Genomic DNA, 16,350 nt, shown 5'->3' with positions numbered 1-16,350 from the left:
GCACCTGTATACAATAAATTCTACTCCCTCCGTATTTTATTAGGAGTGACACTTACCATTTACGGCCGTATTTTATTAGGAGTCATACTTACATTTTTAGTAATTTTTCTACCCCATCACTTGCTTTAGGGACCACAACTACAATAAACTTCCTTTCCGCTCTGATAAAATATACTTTTTCCATCTTCTTTTTTCTATTTGTTTATTACTTCCTCCTCACTTGCTTTATTATTTTTATTAGATTTAACTCTCATTTTTTAGTACGCGTGTTTGTCAACATGTGACTCCGAATAAAAATACAGAGAGAATGTAACTTTTATGTTATACTCAGGATAACTTTTACATCCGTCTTACTATATTTATTATACGGATTTTTCATGAAATGACTCAGAAGTTTGCGTTAATGCACCAAATAGGCAAATACCCCATATGTTTCCCAAATGCACCAAATACCCCTGACATTTTAAAAAATAACACAAAATACCCACAAGGCTAACGGACGTTAAGTCTTCGTTAGCGTATATTTACCCTTTTGCCCTTAATCAACCATTTTACCTATTAATCCTAACATTAACCATTAATTAAAGTAATTAAACCCCAAAAAAAATCAATTAACCCCAAAAAAATTAATTAACCGCAAAAAAAACCAATTAACCCCAAAAAAAATCAATTAACCTCCATTGTTCCTGTTTCGAACCTTCACCACTACTAGCCACCCTTGCCGCCACCACTATATTTTTCGGCCACCCTGCTGCTGCAGACGACCCGCAACCACCGCATCACCACACCCTCGTCTTCATTTCCTTCTCTCGAGCTCCCTGCCCCTTCTCCTCCGCGAAGGCCGCAGCCACGTAGCACCACCCCAGCCTGAGTCATGGTCCCCTTCTTTCTTCCTCATCGTGCTCACCTTCTCTCGCCCTCCCTGCCTCCTCCTCCGCGTTGGCCGCAGCCACGCAACACCACCCCAACCGCCACGGCCCCCTTCTTCCTTCCTCATCGTGCTCACCTTCTCTCACCCTCCATGCCTCCTCCTCCGCGTTGGCCGTAGCCACGCAGCACCACCCCAACCACGCATTTCATCGAATAGTTTACGTGCATTTTCAAACTCACTAAATTCACAATAAAACTTAGCTAAAATTCACTAAATTTTGCAAGAATTTGAAGAACCATGTTGTAAATTTTTGAATTTGGATTGCAAATTGATTTGAAAACATGCAAAGAGGGGATATGAAGGCCAAGATTAGCATAGAATTGAAAATGTGCAAAGAAGGGCTATGGAGGCCAAAATTAGCATAGGATTTTAACTCTTCCTAATGATATTAGATTCGACATCGATCTCGGTGTTGTTGGAGGTGGTCCTGATGGCCGCCATCTTCAGACAAAACGGAGGTAGTGGCGAGGTGGGAGGCTGTGGAAACGAGGTAGTGGCAAGGTGGGCGGCTGTGAAAATGAGGTGGAGCGGCGGTGGAAATGAGGTGGCCGGGACACATCTACAGGTGGAAGATGCAATTTCAATGGAGGATTGAGAGCGGTGGGGTGGTAGAAGTAAGACCTCCTGGGAAGAAGAACGAATCAAAAGAAAAGCAAAAGGAAATAAAATAAAATAAATAAATAAATTAGAGTTAAAGTTAAAGGAATGGACGGACAATGCTAATTAAAGGTAAAACGTCGGGGATATTTGGTGCATTCGGGAAACATTAAGGTTACTTGATTTATTAACGCAAACTTCAGGATTATTTCTAGAGCTGGCAATGGGTTGGGTTGGGTCGAAATCAGGTCGACCCATTTATAAACGGGTTGAGATTTTCCCAACCCAACCCGACCTGTTTAATTAAACGGGTTGAGATTTTCAACCCAACCCAACCCAACTATAAACGGGTTGACCTGAAGTTGACCCGTTTAATTTTTTTTTTCCCACTTTTAATTGTAAATTGATTTGACTATAGAATTGCGAGGTGATTTTGTTATGGCATATCTCATTGCAAAAAGTAATTTTTCAATATGTATTTGACATGAATCAAAACGTCAAATAATTATTCAATGTTGAAGGGAAAATGAGAAATAAAATCTTTCAAATCACATTATACATATATATATTACATACTTGCTTGCACTTAAACGGGTTAGACGTGTTGTTTTCGGGTTGAAAATTTCAACCTGACCCAACCCATTTAATTAAACGGGTTGGGTTGGGTTGACCCATTTAATTAAACGGGTTGAAAATCTTGACCCAACCCTTTATTATTGGGTTGGGTTCGGGTTGGGTTGGTGGGTTGGGTCAATTTTTGCCAGCTCTAATTATTTCATGAAAAATCCTTTTATTATATGCGAAAATAAATAGATGGAGTGGGGCCCTTAGTCTTTACTCCCACCTCATATAAACACAAAACATTACAACCCTAATCCACAAACTAATTATTGGTACTCACTCTCTTTCCCCAAGTCAGACATGTTTGCCATTTTTTTTGATTCCTTCCTCCCTTGTCATTTCCTCCACTTGCACTTTTTTAAACTTTTCTCAACCATAACTCTTCTTACTCATCTTCCCTTTATCACGAGCTCTCCCTGAACCAACAACAATGGCGGAAAAAGGAAATCTCATAAATCTAAAGCTTGTCTTTGATGCTTCTTCTTTAAGAATCAATTAAAACCATTTTCTTTCCACTCTATCTCTTTCTCTCTCCTCTTGTCGGTGATTGCAGTTGCTTTTTTGGATCTTCTCTCACATTATGGATCAAAGATATTCAATGGCGTCACGTAAATGTGATAATCCTTTATTCGATTATATTCGGTTGCGGTTTCCGTAAATCATTTTGGATTTTCATGGACGAAACTTAACTTTGCTCAGAATTTTGAATTTAGGGTTAGAGATGGAGGATATTGGGTTGGTTCAGCAAGGTTGGAAATGGGTGCAGTCTCAGAAATATGGGTGTTCGTTTGCTCGAACAACGGCTTGTTGCTTCAAAGATAGGGTTTGGGTTGCTATTGATCGGCATTGGCCAATGGTTTGTAATGGGTGCAAGAATTTGTGGAGATTTGTGGTTTTAGTGTTGATTTATTGGAAAGATAGCTTTTTTCGGGGTTTTCGATCGTTAATTGGCTTGCAATCGGCGGCGTTGCTGGTTATTATGTGGAGTTGTTTTTTGAGCTTGACATCGATTTCATGTTTAGTTTACGTCTTGATTAGCATGGTAAGTTTTGGATTTTGATTTTGTTTTCGCGGTTTTATTACTCCTACCCCATTTGCCCATTTATGGGTTATTTTCTTAGATTGTCTGGAGATTTTTGTGTATGTTAAGCCTAATTTAATTCTTGATGTGAAATACTTCATAGTCTTTAATTATGTGACCGGGTTTCGCAACAGTCACTGTGTGTAGTGCTAGATTATTGATGCAAAATAGTGTTTTTAATTGATGAGAAATGTTTATATTACCAAAACTCTTGTTGACGGTGCTAAGTAAATTGTTTGTAGATTTTTACTACTTTAAGGCCTAGGTTGCCTTGATGAATTTTGGAATTTGAAGAAATTTGGATATTTTCTTGGAGGGATACTACTGATGACTGGATGTTGAACTTCCTGAGTTTTGAGCTACTGTTTATGTACAGGAGTTGGCTGACTTAGGGTTCTGTTAGTTGATATTGTCATGCTTATCTTTGTTGCGAAGTACTAAGATTGCTACATAAGTTTCTCAGTGATAATAATCATCAATTTCTCTCAAGTGAAGAAGGAAAATAGTTGTCTTTTTCCCTGCAATTGAATCTCTTTTTCTTTCTTATTTCTCCTTCATTTTCGTGTATTTCCTCTTATCTAGCAAACTAGCCCACAACTCCCTTGTGATCCTCTTTATCTTTCTTTCTCCTATACAATTTCCAACAGGTGTCCAGTATTGTGTATTGGAACTATAATATGTATTCCTTTGCTTCCTTTATTGGCATGGGGAGGGATAATAAAGGGGAAGAAAGATAGGTATCAATTCTTTTGGTATTATTTATAAGAAACACCATCAATCAAGAAAGTTAACTATTAACCAAACGTCTTGAGAATGTCAATTTTAATCAGAACCCCCTATGGGAGGTTGAGTGAACTTTACAAGGATCAAGGTCATTTAATGAATATTGATTCTGCAATGATATGTTTGGATGCGATTTCCATGCCATTCATGCAACCGACGTCATTGTTGTTGTTGCTGCATGTCATAGAGTAGTTTGCTTCTTTTTGGAGTTCCAATTTTATATACTTGTAGGTTTATTATTCTTGTTGAATGATGAAGCATCAACCTTTATACAGAGTACTTTGTAAGTGTTATGATGACATGGTTTATTTCATATTTGGCCAACATGCTGGATAACTTATGATTAGGTACTGATTAGCCATTTTTTCTTGAAATCATTTGACATCAATTAGTATCAATATAAGAACTGGACCAGTACCTTTATGGGCGTTATCAGCTATATAGTTCCTTTGGGTTCCTTCTACTCTGTGCTGATTCCTATAGGTGAATTGGAATACTTGTGCTATAGTTTCCTTTGCCGTGTGTTATAATTTGTGGTATTTACCTTCATTTGATTGATATACTTTCACTTTCTTGTCAGTAATAGTAAATGAAATTGTATGTGTTATGTCGCATTGCATAAAGCCATATATGCAATTTGGAGTTTGCTGATTCAAAGTTAACAGTCCCGGACTCTCGGGAAAGTGTACTGCATTCTGGACTTAAGAAAGTTGATTGTGCCTGAAGATTTTTGCCACAAAATGTCAGAGAATGTGATTACCATGTGCCTTTTTTTCACATCCTTGACTATACAAAGTCCAGATTAATTAGTAGGTCTTTGTGTTCTATGGTTCGATGACAACATTGCTTGGTGATTTCCCAATATTCTAGGCTGCAGGAGTGTTATGATAATTTGTTCAATTCTTCTGGAAAAGGCATCATGTGTGATTGAAGAACCTTTATAGGCTTTCATGCCTTTTGAAAAAAAATCCCTGTGGATTTCATGATTACTGCAGATTTCCTGAAGTAACATAATTCAACATAAAGATAGAGAATGTTATATAGTCATCGTATTGTCTTTAATCATTTTTGTAAAATTATGTATTTATTCTTTTTCTTATTGTTATTATTTATTATCATAATTTTTTCTTTTTTAATTTATTACCAACTTTTTTAAGTGGTTACATTCCAAATCTTGCAACCAATAGTTTGGGACTGATGCACGTGGAGTTCAAAATTTCAGGCAGCTGCTGGAGTTGCTGTTCAATACTTGGGCTACACTCCTGGACTTTTTATTGTAGGGCTGTTTGCCATTTTGATTTTATGGATGTATGCTAACTTCTGGATCACGGGAATATTGTTCGTAGTAGGAGGTAAAGATATTTTCCTTACATACTAGTTCATGCTGTGAAAGAAAAAGGATGTATAGGACTATAGGTCTTCACTCTTCATTTTTCAATCTCTAATTTAAATATTATATGCTTGCTTTTATTCCTCAATATTCCAAAATACTGGTTATAGCAATTCAATAGCTTACTCAATGTATCTTATAGCTGGTTAGGCTTTGAGGTATGTTGTGTTGTTGTGCAACCAGCCGCAATAGAAAATGAAATGATTTGCCAAATTTTACATCTTTGATTATAGATTAGGTCATACAAGTATTTTGTGATCACAATAGGCTTCCTCATGTTAGGTGGTTTCATCTTGATGTTAAATCTAACGGCTTTAATTTAATACTAGTATATATGAAGTTTGATTTGTGTAAGAGTCATGTAGATGTATAGTCATTGTAATGATTGATTACTCCCTCCGTATTTTTTTATTAGTCCCATTTGAAATCTTTGAAGATTCTAATGAAAATAGAATCTAGTACTTTGTCTATTAATATATATTTCAAAACATTTTCATTTGGCATCTTGTTTTATTCGTCCCAATATATAGTTTCACAATAGTAACTTTTTATATTTTTTTATCATACGTATTATAACAAATACAGTAATAATTTTGATAAATACAATTGTTGTATTTTTGGTTCATCATTATATACAGTCATTATTATTATTTTTGTTTATCATAATTGTAAAATAAGTAACATCCATAAAAATTTAAGTAATTTCAAGTAAAATAAGTACAATAAAACAACAATAAGTTCAATTTAGTGAAATTAAGTTTAATTCTGAAAAGTAGTTGAAATGAACAAAGCCTAAATAAGTTGGATATTTTTTCTGTATAACTAAATAAGTTGGATTTGATCACCCGCAAATCGTTAGAGGAAGGTAATTTGCAAGTGCAGATAATATTTTTGTTGCAGTCCATGTATACATTTGGAAGAGTAGAAAAAGGAATTGGAGACAGTGATCTGAGTGATGTTGATTGGAAACTCTTGCACTAAATTTCTTTCTTAAAAAATATCTTGTACTACTGTCAGACGTCAGCTCATTGGATAGCTTTACTTAGAATGAAAATCCAATCCTAGAACATAAACAGGATCGCTGAAAACTAACAAAGCGGAAGATTGGCAACATTGTCACCACATCTTTAGATTCTTGTAGTATGGAGGTTACTCCTAGTTCTCAATAGCCTAAGAGCTCCAATTTCTGATTATTTTGAACAAAATATACCCTTACTTTGTCTTTTGTCATGCAGGTTACCTGTTTTCCCTAAATCATGCACGGTTGGTGGTCTTGATGGCATTGGGTTATTCTGTATACTGTGTGAATGTACGACTAGGGTTGGTAGGCCCTTTCCTTTCAGTTAACCTTGCCTTCCTATCAAATGATGCATTCAATTTTTTGTTGCAATGGTGTGACACTCTAAATGAGAGTACACACTGTGAGGAGCACAAATCATCGGAAGCATTTACAGAGGATAACTTTTCTGGAGAATGTGAATATCCTATTCCCTCTGATGAATCTGAAGAGCAGTCCTCATCGACTTCAACTGGAAAACCAGCCAATAAAACGACTAGTAGAACAACTTCTAGTACTACAAGTGTGCTGAAAAATCTGAAAGAAGCTTCTCCTAGTCAAGTTATCAAAGAAGACATAAGTTCATTGACTGAAATGACAAGAATATTAAGCTGTATTGACCATTATGAAGCATTGGGATTTCCACGCCACAAGAAAATTGATGCTGCTGTACTGAAAAAGGAATATAGGAAAAAGGTAGAAAGTAAAGCTGAATTCTCTGTTCAGTTGGAGAGCATCTTTCATCTCTCCATAATTTGACATTTAGGTCATTAGATAGACAACCAAACCAATTGCCATTTGTCACACTGCAATCTACTTTTACTCTTGCTCACTCTGGTTTCCTGAACTTTTACATATATTCAATCTTCTGATTGTCCAGCACTCCAGCCAGATTAGCTGTTGTAGACATGTGGATACTTTCCAGCCAAATGGCTATAATGCAAGTAAATGCCAAATTTGGCTATCATTGCACAGTTAGATTTTTTTGTTGCCAGAACCTTTACCAATGGTCTCTTAGAAATATCAGCATATTTACTTGATTGATTTCACTTCATTGGTTCATCTTTCTATGCGACATTAATGCAGAGGATGTATTTGCTAAAAATAATGATTAATTTTGTTCGCGCTTTCTCTTGTGCATTCATTTTCTCATGCCGAATGAATTTGCTCTCTTTATTATTACTTGAAAGTCAGGAAAGTTTGTCTAGAACTGTAGTTTTTATCTTTACATTGCTATGCGGCATGCTTTCTTTGGTACCTTCAAAACAGAAAACTTATCTTTTACTCTTCTTTTTCTGTTAATCACCTGTAATTTCCTTGTCAATTACTCATTCCTCCCATTGGACAGGCCATGCTTGTGCATCCTGATAAAAATATGGGAAGTCCACAAGCGAGTGAGTCGTTTAAGAAGCTTCAGTGTGCGTATGAGGTAAGTAAAATGGTTTTAATGCTTCATTAACCTTTTGAATTCAATCCATTTGCTTTACTCTGGTGGCATCGAATAACATCACTAAAGTTGTTTCATTGGCAAGAGAAGTGTTTGTGACTCTACAACAGTTCATTAATGATTACAGGTACTTTCGGATTCTACCAAGAGAAGAGATTACGATGAGCAATTGAGGAAGGAGGAATATAAAAATATTTCCCAAAAGTCTCCCAGCACTTCAACTCAGGTAATCAACTTGGATTAGTTTAAATCTATTTAAGAGCATCTGCTGCATATTTTCCGACTACTCTCTTAAGTCTTTTATCATGCTCCATGCCAGTTTATTAGTAATCCCCATCATACTAAGAAATGGGAAAGGCTTCCAAAACTTGTATGGCAATGTTATTACTAGCATCAAGCATTAGTCTGAAGTCAGTATGCACTTAGTGTGAGAAGGTTTTTTTGGAAAAAATTGATTAGGTTCTGGCTAAAAGTGTTCATTATTGGCGACATGTGGGTTAACACATTTGAGGAAGTTTCTTATTGGAAACAGGGGGGACTCTACCACACTATGCACACAGGAAAACATTGAGTAGGGACGGAGGTTAATTAGGATGGTCCCTGATCACTGAACAAAATGAGTAACCCCCATCAACGTGGTCTAAGTGTGAGCCAGTGCCTTCTAATCCTGCTAAACTAAACAGTGCAATATTGATCTTGCATCCAGACATTGAAGAGTAAACAACGCAATATTGATCTTCCACCCCGACATTGAAGATAATCATTATCTCTTGCGGAAGCCATGATGAATTGACGATTTCTGCCGTTCTAGTTATGTGTTGGACACAGCAGCCTTTCATCCTATCAGTTACACACTTATACCCTAATCATCCTGCTGGTTTCCCCACTGTCAAATCTGGATCAGTTTCCCTGACCTTTAAACTGTTTGCCATATACTATGTTCACCAAGGCAATACAATTGGCCAGACTGAGTTCGTTTTTTCCCTCCTGTTTAGTTCATGAATGAGGAACCTCATTGATTAAAACCTACTTTGTGAATATAGTTACGAGTCTTGCAACTATACAAAACGGATGAATTTTCTGCAATACCTTGCAGTGGAGTCTGTGATGAATTATGCGTTCACTTTCAGCTCATGATTTGCTTCTTGTATTTGTGGGTCCTTTGGGTCTTGTTTAACTGTTAGCCTTTCAATACTAGGATTTATTCCAGTCCATCATTAGAAGTTATTCCTGGGACAAGGCATCAATCATCACCCTGGGTGGAGGGTACTAGTTTATCTAGTACACTCCCATTATTTTTGTTAACATAGCGTGCAATACTGATCTCTAGACAACACCATATGACTGTCACATTTTGTTGATGTTTGTTGTGGCCTACATAGGAAGCACGTGAGTTTTTCACTGAGGAGTCAAGGCGGATACAATGCACAAAATGTGGCAATTCACACATATGGATTTGTACTAATCGGACCAAGGCCAAGGCACGATGGTGTCAGGTGCGTGTGTTAAGTTTAGTCTGTGCTTGACTGCTTGTGTGTTTTCTCTCATCTCTAATTCATTGATGGTTTTCATCCCAGGATTGCTGTCAGTATCATCAAGCTAAGGATGGAGATGGTTGGGTAGAATACAAAGGGTCACTGGTCTTCAATGTACCTCAAAAGGTGTGATTCAGATAAACATGGACACATGTCCCAATTTCTCTGTTTTGTTATTTGCCAAATTAGATACATGTAAGTTACTTGAAGGACTTTCTATGGTCCTTGGTAATTTTAGCATCATAAATTTAGCATCTTTCTTCTGTCTTAGTCGCCTCGCCTTTTCAATTAATTTAAATCTCTAGTGGTCTAGCCCTGCTAAGCATCAATTATCACCCTAATACTCCCTCTGTATTTATTTAAGGGATACACTTGCTTTTTCCGGCCGTATTTATTTAAGAGATACACTTGTCATTTTTAGTAACTTATCAACTCCACCATCTAATTAAATAATCTATTTGCACCCCATCCCCACCCCCCATCCCCTAAAATGACATGGTCCCCACTTATTTTACTTATTAAAATATCTACCAAATCCCACTTGTTTTATTACTTTACTTCATTCAATTCTTTTTCTTAATACCCGTGCCCGCCCAAGTGTATCTCTTAAATAAATACGGAGGAAGTATTCAGGGTTATCTCAGATATTATTATTGTAGCCCTGTGCTAACTAACCGGACCTCTGGATAAAATAAACAATTTTCAGGTAGTTGTAAATTAGTGATCAATTCAACCAACTAAAGACTAGATACATTATAAGCGCAAAATCCAGTTTTAAATAAAAAATAAATTCATTCATTGCATGGGAAATTTTAGAATGAAATTGGACGCTTTCTGCAATCTGACAATAAAATTAAGGGTGGTCGTAAACTTCTAATTTCCTAGTTGGGTCAAGGAGAGAGAGAATAACTAATAGTTTAATACCCATATTCTTGATTTATGTAAAATGTAATAATGAAGAAAGTGAAAAAAATGTGGGTAGATTGCACTAATTGCACTATTGCAGTGCTTAGTCAGCTTTGAGAAAAGATGGGACTTTTCAGATTTTGAAGCGGGGAAAAAGATCATATTTTTGTTGTTAATAGTAAATAAGGACCTCAAAAATTCTAGAATGACTTGGGGAGCGAATCAATCCGTGACTATTTTGATCTCCTCGTGCACTTTATGCATCAGCGTTCTTTCTACTCTGACACATTACCTAGTGTCATCCTTTTGTAACAAATAGTATAGAAGTATATAAAAATTACAAACTGGAGGTCCTTTTTAATTGGGGCTCTGTGCTGAGGCCCAGCTCTCAAAACCTATTATCTGGCCCTGCTATTATTAGGGGGAGAGCCACTTTAGGGAGCACGGTTATTATTAAGTTGTTAGTGGCTTGGATAAATCAGTTAAATAGTGAGGGTGTAGCTCTATAAGCAGAGCTAATTAGAGAAAGAGGGGAATGTTGAACTGTTGATTATTGTGGAAAGTGATTAACATTCTGTAGTCCGGACTCCGGAGAGTGATGTTCCGCTCGAAAGATTAGCGGGGATGTAATTGGTGATTAGCCATCTTGCTTACTTAGTCGTATCTTGCATGTAATTCTCGAATCCTTCTTCTTCCTCCTATAAATCTCTCTTTTCTGTTCTTAATACTTCTGTTTTGGTCACTAATCTAAGCTGTTTCCTAGCAGCCTCACATCTCACCCAAATCTAAAAAACTTGGTTTGGGTTTCTTAATGAAGTTTGGTTTATTTTCCAGTAATTGCGTTGGGACAAAGTCATTGGCTAGCGTTTGTTTACCCCCTCTGTCTATTCTCCAACAGGCTTCTTACTATCTTGATTTGAATCCTACTGGATAGATGTAAAATTATTAGCTTCACTTGTAACTTGAATAGAGTTTTGTTCAATTTTAAAGTTACGCTCACTTAAAGCATAACAAGAATGATGGTTAGGTTCACTTTATAAAAAAAAATTAACATAAGAATTTCAAGTCTTTTCCTGGGAATTTTCTATGTCATACATTGTAAAGTGGAGAACATATGAAATTAAAGCACCAAACTATCGTTTGTTTAGCTAACTTAACAAGAGTCTTAACTCTTAAGACTATTAAGAAAACTAAGTACTTATATTCTTTAAGTCCTGTTATTTTGTGGGATGATGAAGAGTTAGATAAACTAAATAAAGTCTTAAACCACTATGAAAAACTCACACAACCATGCAGAAGTTCAAACTGTGTTAAAGATTAAATAAAAACAAAGTTAAAACTTATCCAAAGCTAATTCCATATTTTCCTTATACTAACAATTGCCCTTGGTATTCAACTACTCTAGCTAATGTAAACTAAGTAGAATAGGCAAATCACAACCCTAAACATGTTGCTGGGAAGACCCTAGAACTTGGAATATATCGCAGAGTTACACTGTATTGCTTTTACGTAGAAAATAACTCATGCGTTGCTCACATTTTTTTATGATGCTGCTGCCACACAACACATATAAGCTGAAGAGATGAAGAGTTCCTGCTGCTTAATGTCTGTCACCAACTACAACCCAACAGTGCGTGCAATTAGTCATATCAACCCTGCTAAAAATAGGGACGCAAACTAAACTACCAGTAACAATGTACCATCAACTAACATTATCCATGTGCTTAAAATGGAAGCCTGGAAATGCACACAATTCATTACTAGAAATCCATTAGGTCAGCTGTTGTGGCATTACTGATGTTATGTAAGTTGACTACCGACTCCATTAAGGAAACAAACAAAATTAAATGATTGATAGTTGAAGGAGTTTGGATGTCCTGTTCTTATATCTCTCAACCAACTGTATCTTTGAATTCCATTATGTAGGGTCATGGGTGTATGTTGATTATGGTCATTTCACCAGGAATTGGCCAACATGCATGGTGATGGAACTCAAGATGAACTTAACAAAATAAAGAATTTGAGGACTTCATTAGTATGAAAAGTACCATTAAGGTTACTAAATCAATTTGAGTGAACAGTACCACGGGAGTTACTAGTGAGCTCAGGAAATCATGAAGTCATGATTTATTTCATTGCATAGTTGGCTTAATTTGTTTTTAAGTTGATACAAGAAAATGTTACCTTTCCGGATTCAGACTTTAGACCTTTGAGGTTAAATATGTGGCTGAAGTATGAAAACGATAATTGACTGGAAATTTAACGGTTTGGGAAAGAAAAGAAAGATATAATAAGGAAAGCTATGTTATAGGAAACCCATCAAGATTTTATGTTTTGGTCTCAGCAGTTTCAGTTTTTTATCCTGATTCCTGACCAGCCACCAGTAATCTATGAAGAGAAAGGATGTCTCAGTGCATTAATATCAGTTAATGCATATGTATGAGAGTCTGTAGTTTGATACTGAAACCCAACATTGGTTCTGAAGTGTTCCCTAATGTTTTGAGGTTCTGACTCCCGAGGTCTGGGTGAATTGCTGTCAATCAGAAATCCAAGCTTTTGAACGGTGAACAGTGCTGCCTCACATTGGAGATTGGAAAGATGCGAAATTAAGGATAACCATGTTAAATTAGTGACGGTTATGGAGGTGGTATTTTCGCATGGCTACTAATGCATTGTGTGGAATTACTGATTTGAGTCTTATAGTGGACAGCTAAAAGATGAAACTCTGATTTGAGTGATTTAGTGATGTGATGCTATGTTACTCAGACTCGGGTACGAGTGTCGGATACGGGTACGTGTCCAAGTGTCCGACACGGCTAAATTGTGGAAAATTTCCTTAATTTTAGACCAAAATGAAGTGTCCAGTGTCCATACCCATGTCCAAGTGTCGAGGATCCGACACGGGTACTTGAGGTAAAACGAAGAGTCCAAGTAACATAGGTGTGATGTGTGTCTTTAGTGTAAACAAGATACTATGGTTTGTTATGATTTTATTCCAAAATAATAGCTTCGAACCTAAGAATCGTCTCTTTTTATTTTTTATATCTTACTTTCTGGAATATGTGATACCTGTGGTGTTGGTTAGATCGAGGTCAGTAGGATGACAACAATAGGGCAGCAATTTCATTCATTCACTCCTTTTATGAGTCTGGTGTCCTATGTGTTGCGCTGTAGGGCTGTAGCTAGTTTTTAACATGTCAGTAGCTTTCCCTTTGGAAGATTTTTTCATTTGTTTTGACCAATCAGGTTACTGGTTGTAAATTTTGTTCATTTATTTATTATTTTTATTTTTGTTATTTTTACATAGAATTGTGTATTCGTAGCCTTTATATATTGGATTCAATGAATACTGCCAATTGTTTTTAAGATTTTGATGAGCACATTGTAGTGAAATGTTTTTCAAGTTGTAGTATGTGATTTGTGCTTGATATTTGTGTTGTTGATTGTATTTTCTGCCAGATGGAAATTCCACGTGCCTTTGTGTGTGCTGAAAGTAAGATATTTGATGTGTCAGAATGGGCGATCTGTCAGGTAATACTACCCAATTTACACACTTATTTTTTTAGTGTGCTAGTTATGAAGCTTGCATTATATGTATATAGGCAGGGTTAGAAGAATTAGAGTTCTCATGGTTAATAATGGTAGAGTTGCTCTTACAACACGGTCAATCTTGATGTCTGCTGTTAAATTTTCAATAATAGTACAACCTCGGTTCCTTGGATCCAATTAATGAGAAAAGGGTATGTAGGGACTCTGTTTGTATCGTTTGCTATACTAATAATCGGTAAGTAATCTATAAGCTATTGACTATGCATATGATTGATAATTAGTAAGGATAGAATTATAGTTGTACTGAGTCTTTGGAATTACAGGCATGCTAAATTTTTGAGGAAGGGAGAATGCCATGATGATTAACTAGTTTCACACATGAGTAGATGAGTATGATTGAACTTTTGAGAATCCTATTAGAGCTCATCCGGATGCTAGTTGCTTTATGCTAGTTGCACCTGTAGAGTGAAACAAGTAGATACTGCTAATCTGTTATTGAGTTTCGCTATCTATTTGAATTCATGATGAGAGTATTGGTGATTAGGAATATAGGATATGGGTAAAGTGAAGTGTATTATATTGTATTCTCTAACCAGATAGAAGTTATGCAGGGAATGGCTTGTAGACCCAATACACATCGACCAAGTTTCCATGTAAACATGGTTGGTTTGGAGAAAACAACTCGCTCAAACTCGAGTAGATTCCCGTGGGGTTTAGATGCAGAAATGATGGATGATGAAGAAGAAGAAGAGTTTGAGCTGTGGCTTCAACAGGCTCTTGCATCTGGGCTCTTTTGTGAGACTTCAAAACGGCGAAAGACTTGGAGTCCATTCAAGTTAAACCAAAAAAAGAAGCAATGGCGAAGATCATCTTCCGGGTTGACTTGAATTGGAATTTGGAATTTGGAATTTGGAATTTGGAATTTGGAATTTGATTATGCAGCCTGAGAATCGAAGAAATGATCGGTTATCAAATTTTGACTCACAAGGCTAGGCTAGGCTAGGCTATGGCCAGTTCCTGGATGGATCTCAGCTAACGTATGATGCAAAGAAAATGGCTTCAATTGTTACCAAGAGAGTGCAAATTGAGTTCCCACTTCCCAGTATCTATCAGTTTGACCTTCCCTAATTGTAAATATGAATGTAATTCAATTGCAGCTTTGCTAGCTTTTCTTAGCAAATATCAGTTTTGTTGCACTTCGGGGTGGTCCGCTGATGAACTCCCGGCCATGAGAGCAGTATGTGGTTCGCAAAACGCTGCCTTTTGTGGCCATTGTACATTCTTCAAATTGTAAGAGACGATGTACTGGTTAGTTAATAAAAAAAAAAAAAAAAAAAAAAGACAAATTTCATTAGAAATCAAGAGAAACAGATATACTGGATTGTAAATTTATGAATTCTGTTTATGGTGAATGTACCCGTAACTTTTCCTAACTGAATATCCAGGATCTTAACATGTAAAAGTTGGTAAGTAAGGGAATAGCATATACCGGATTTATATCCCGTTTCTTACAAGTATTAACAGGTTCTGTATTGCACGCCTGAGTATGTACATAGCCGTATAGGTTTATTGTTATTAACAGGTTCGAATCCTGCATTGCACGCCCCTGAGTATGTACATGTACATGTACATAGCCGATAGTTTTATTGTTAAGTACGTAGTACGTTTTGGGAAGTATGCACTCGAGGTTTATCCTTATAATGAGAAGATCTTTATAACGAGAAGAATGAGAAAGAATTTCGGCCATGCAATTAAATTGATCAAACGTGTTAAATCTCGCGTGTGCAACAGGGGTTGATTATTGAAAAGTTTAAATGGAAATTGTTGGCGAAGTCTTTTTACGGCACGTACAAAGTGACAATATAAAGGTTTTCTAATTCGATACTAGGTATACAATTGAAATGGTATACTAAGGGCATGTAGGTAAATTCAAGTGGGATATGTTGGTTTGGCCCACTCCATTTTCTTTTCCCTTTAATTTTTTATTTTCTCTACAATTCTGAAATCAAAATTTGAATTTCGAAAAATGAAATTGTTTTTCCTTTTTTTTATTTACAATTTTTACAGTTGGGAAAATATAATTAATTTTGTAAATTTTTAATATTTCTCATTTCTACATTCTCTCTCCTAAATTTTACCCAGCTCTAATTAGTTCTTCACTTCCTCCACTCCCGCTTCTTCTTTGCTCTCCCTCCAAATTCACAACGCACAACCGTCGTTCATACGCTTAACCAACTCCAAACGCTCAACCACTTCCAAATGCTTAACCTCTGCAATAGGTGTATATTTTTGTAATTTCCATCATTTCATTATAAAAGGGTTTCGCTTGGCGTAAATTCTAAATTATTTAGGGTTACTGAAAAAGTGCAGAGAGCGGGTGCAAGTTAAACTCTTCAATCCAGGAAAAGATTATTGCTTTACATGTTATTTTGCTCCAATTAATTTTAATTAGA

General features: G+C 36.3%; 1 protein-coding gene across 1 annotated transcript; it reads left to right on the top strand.

Annotated features, from left to right (window-relative positions):
* Positions 1 to 2,411: 2,411 nt before the first annotated feature.
* Positions 2,412 to 15,237, top strand: LOC110805476 (uncharacterized). Its single transcript, XM_022011090.2, has 9 exons — positions 2,412 to 3,191; positions 5,236 to 5,365; positions 6,639 to 7,156; positions 7,809 to 7,889; positions 8,035 to 8,133; positions 9,290 to 9,403; positions 9,485 to 9,568; positions 13,808 to 13,879; positions 14,509 to 15,237. The coding sequence occupies exons 1-9, from the start codon at positions 2,871 to 2,873 to the stop codon at positions 14,782 to 14,784; spliced, it is 1,695 nt and encodes a 564-aa protein (XP_021866782.1). The 5' UTR covers positions 2,412 to 2,870; the 3' UTR covers positions 14,785 to 15,237.
* The last annotated feature ends 1,113 nt before the right edge of the window (positions 15,238 to 16,350 follow it).

This window comes from Spinacia oleracea, chromosome 4 (genome assembly GCF_020520425.1).
Source record: "Spinacia oleracea cultivar Varoflay chromosome 4, BTI_SOV_V1, whole genome shotgun sequence".
Lineage (NCBI taxonomy): Eukaryota > Viridiplantae > Streptophyta > Magnoliopsida > Caryophyllales > Amaranthaceae > Spinacia > Spinacia oleracea.
The sequence above is the reverse complement of the archived record's forward strand: the minus strand, read 5'-3'. Positions and strand labels throughout refer to the sequence as shown.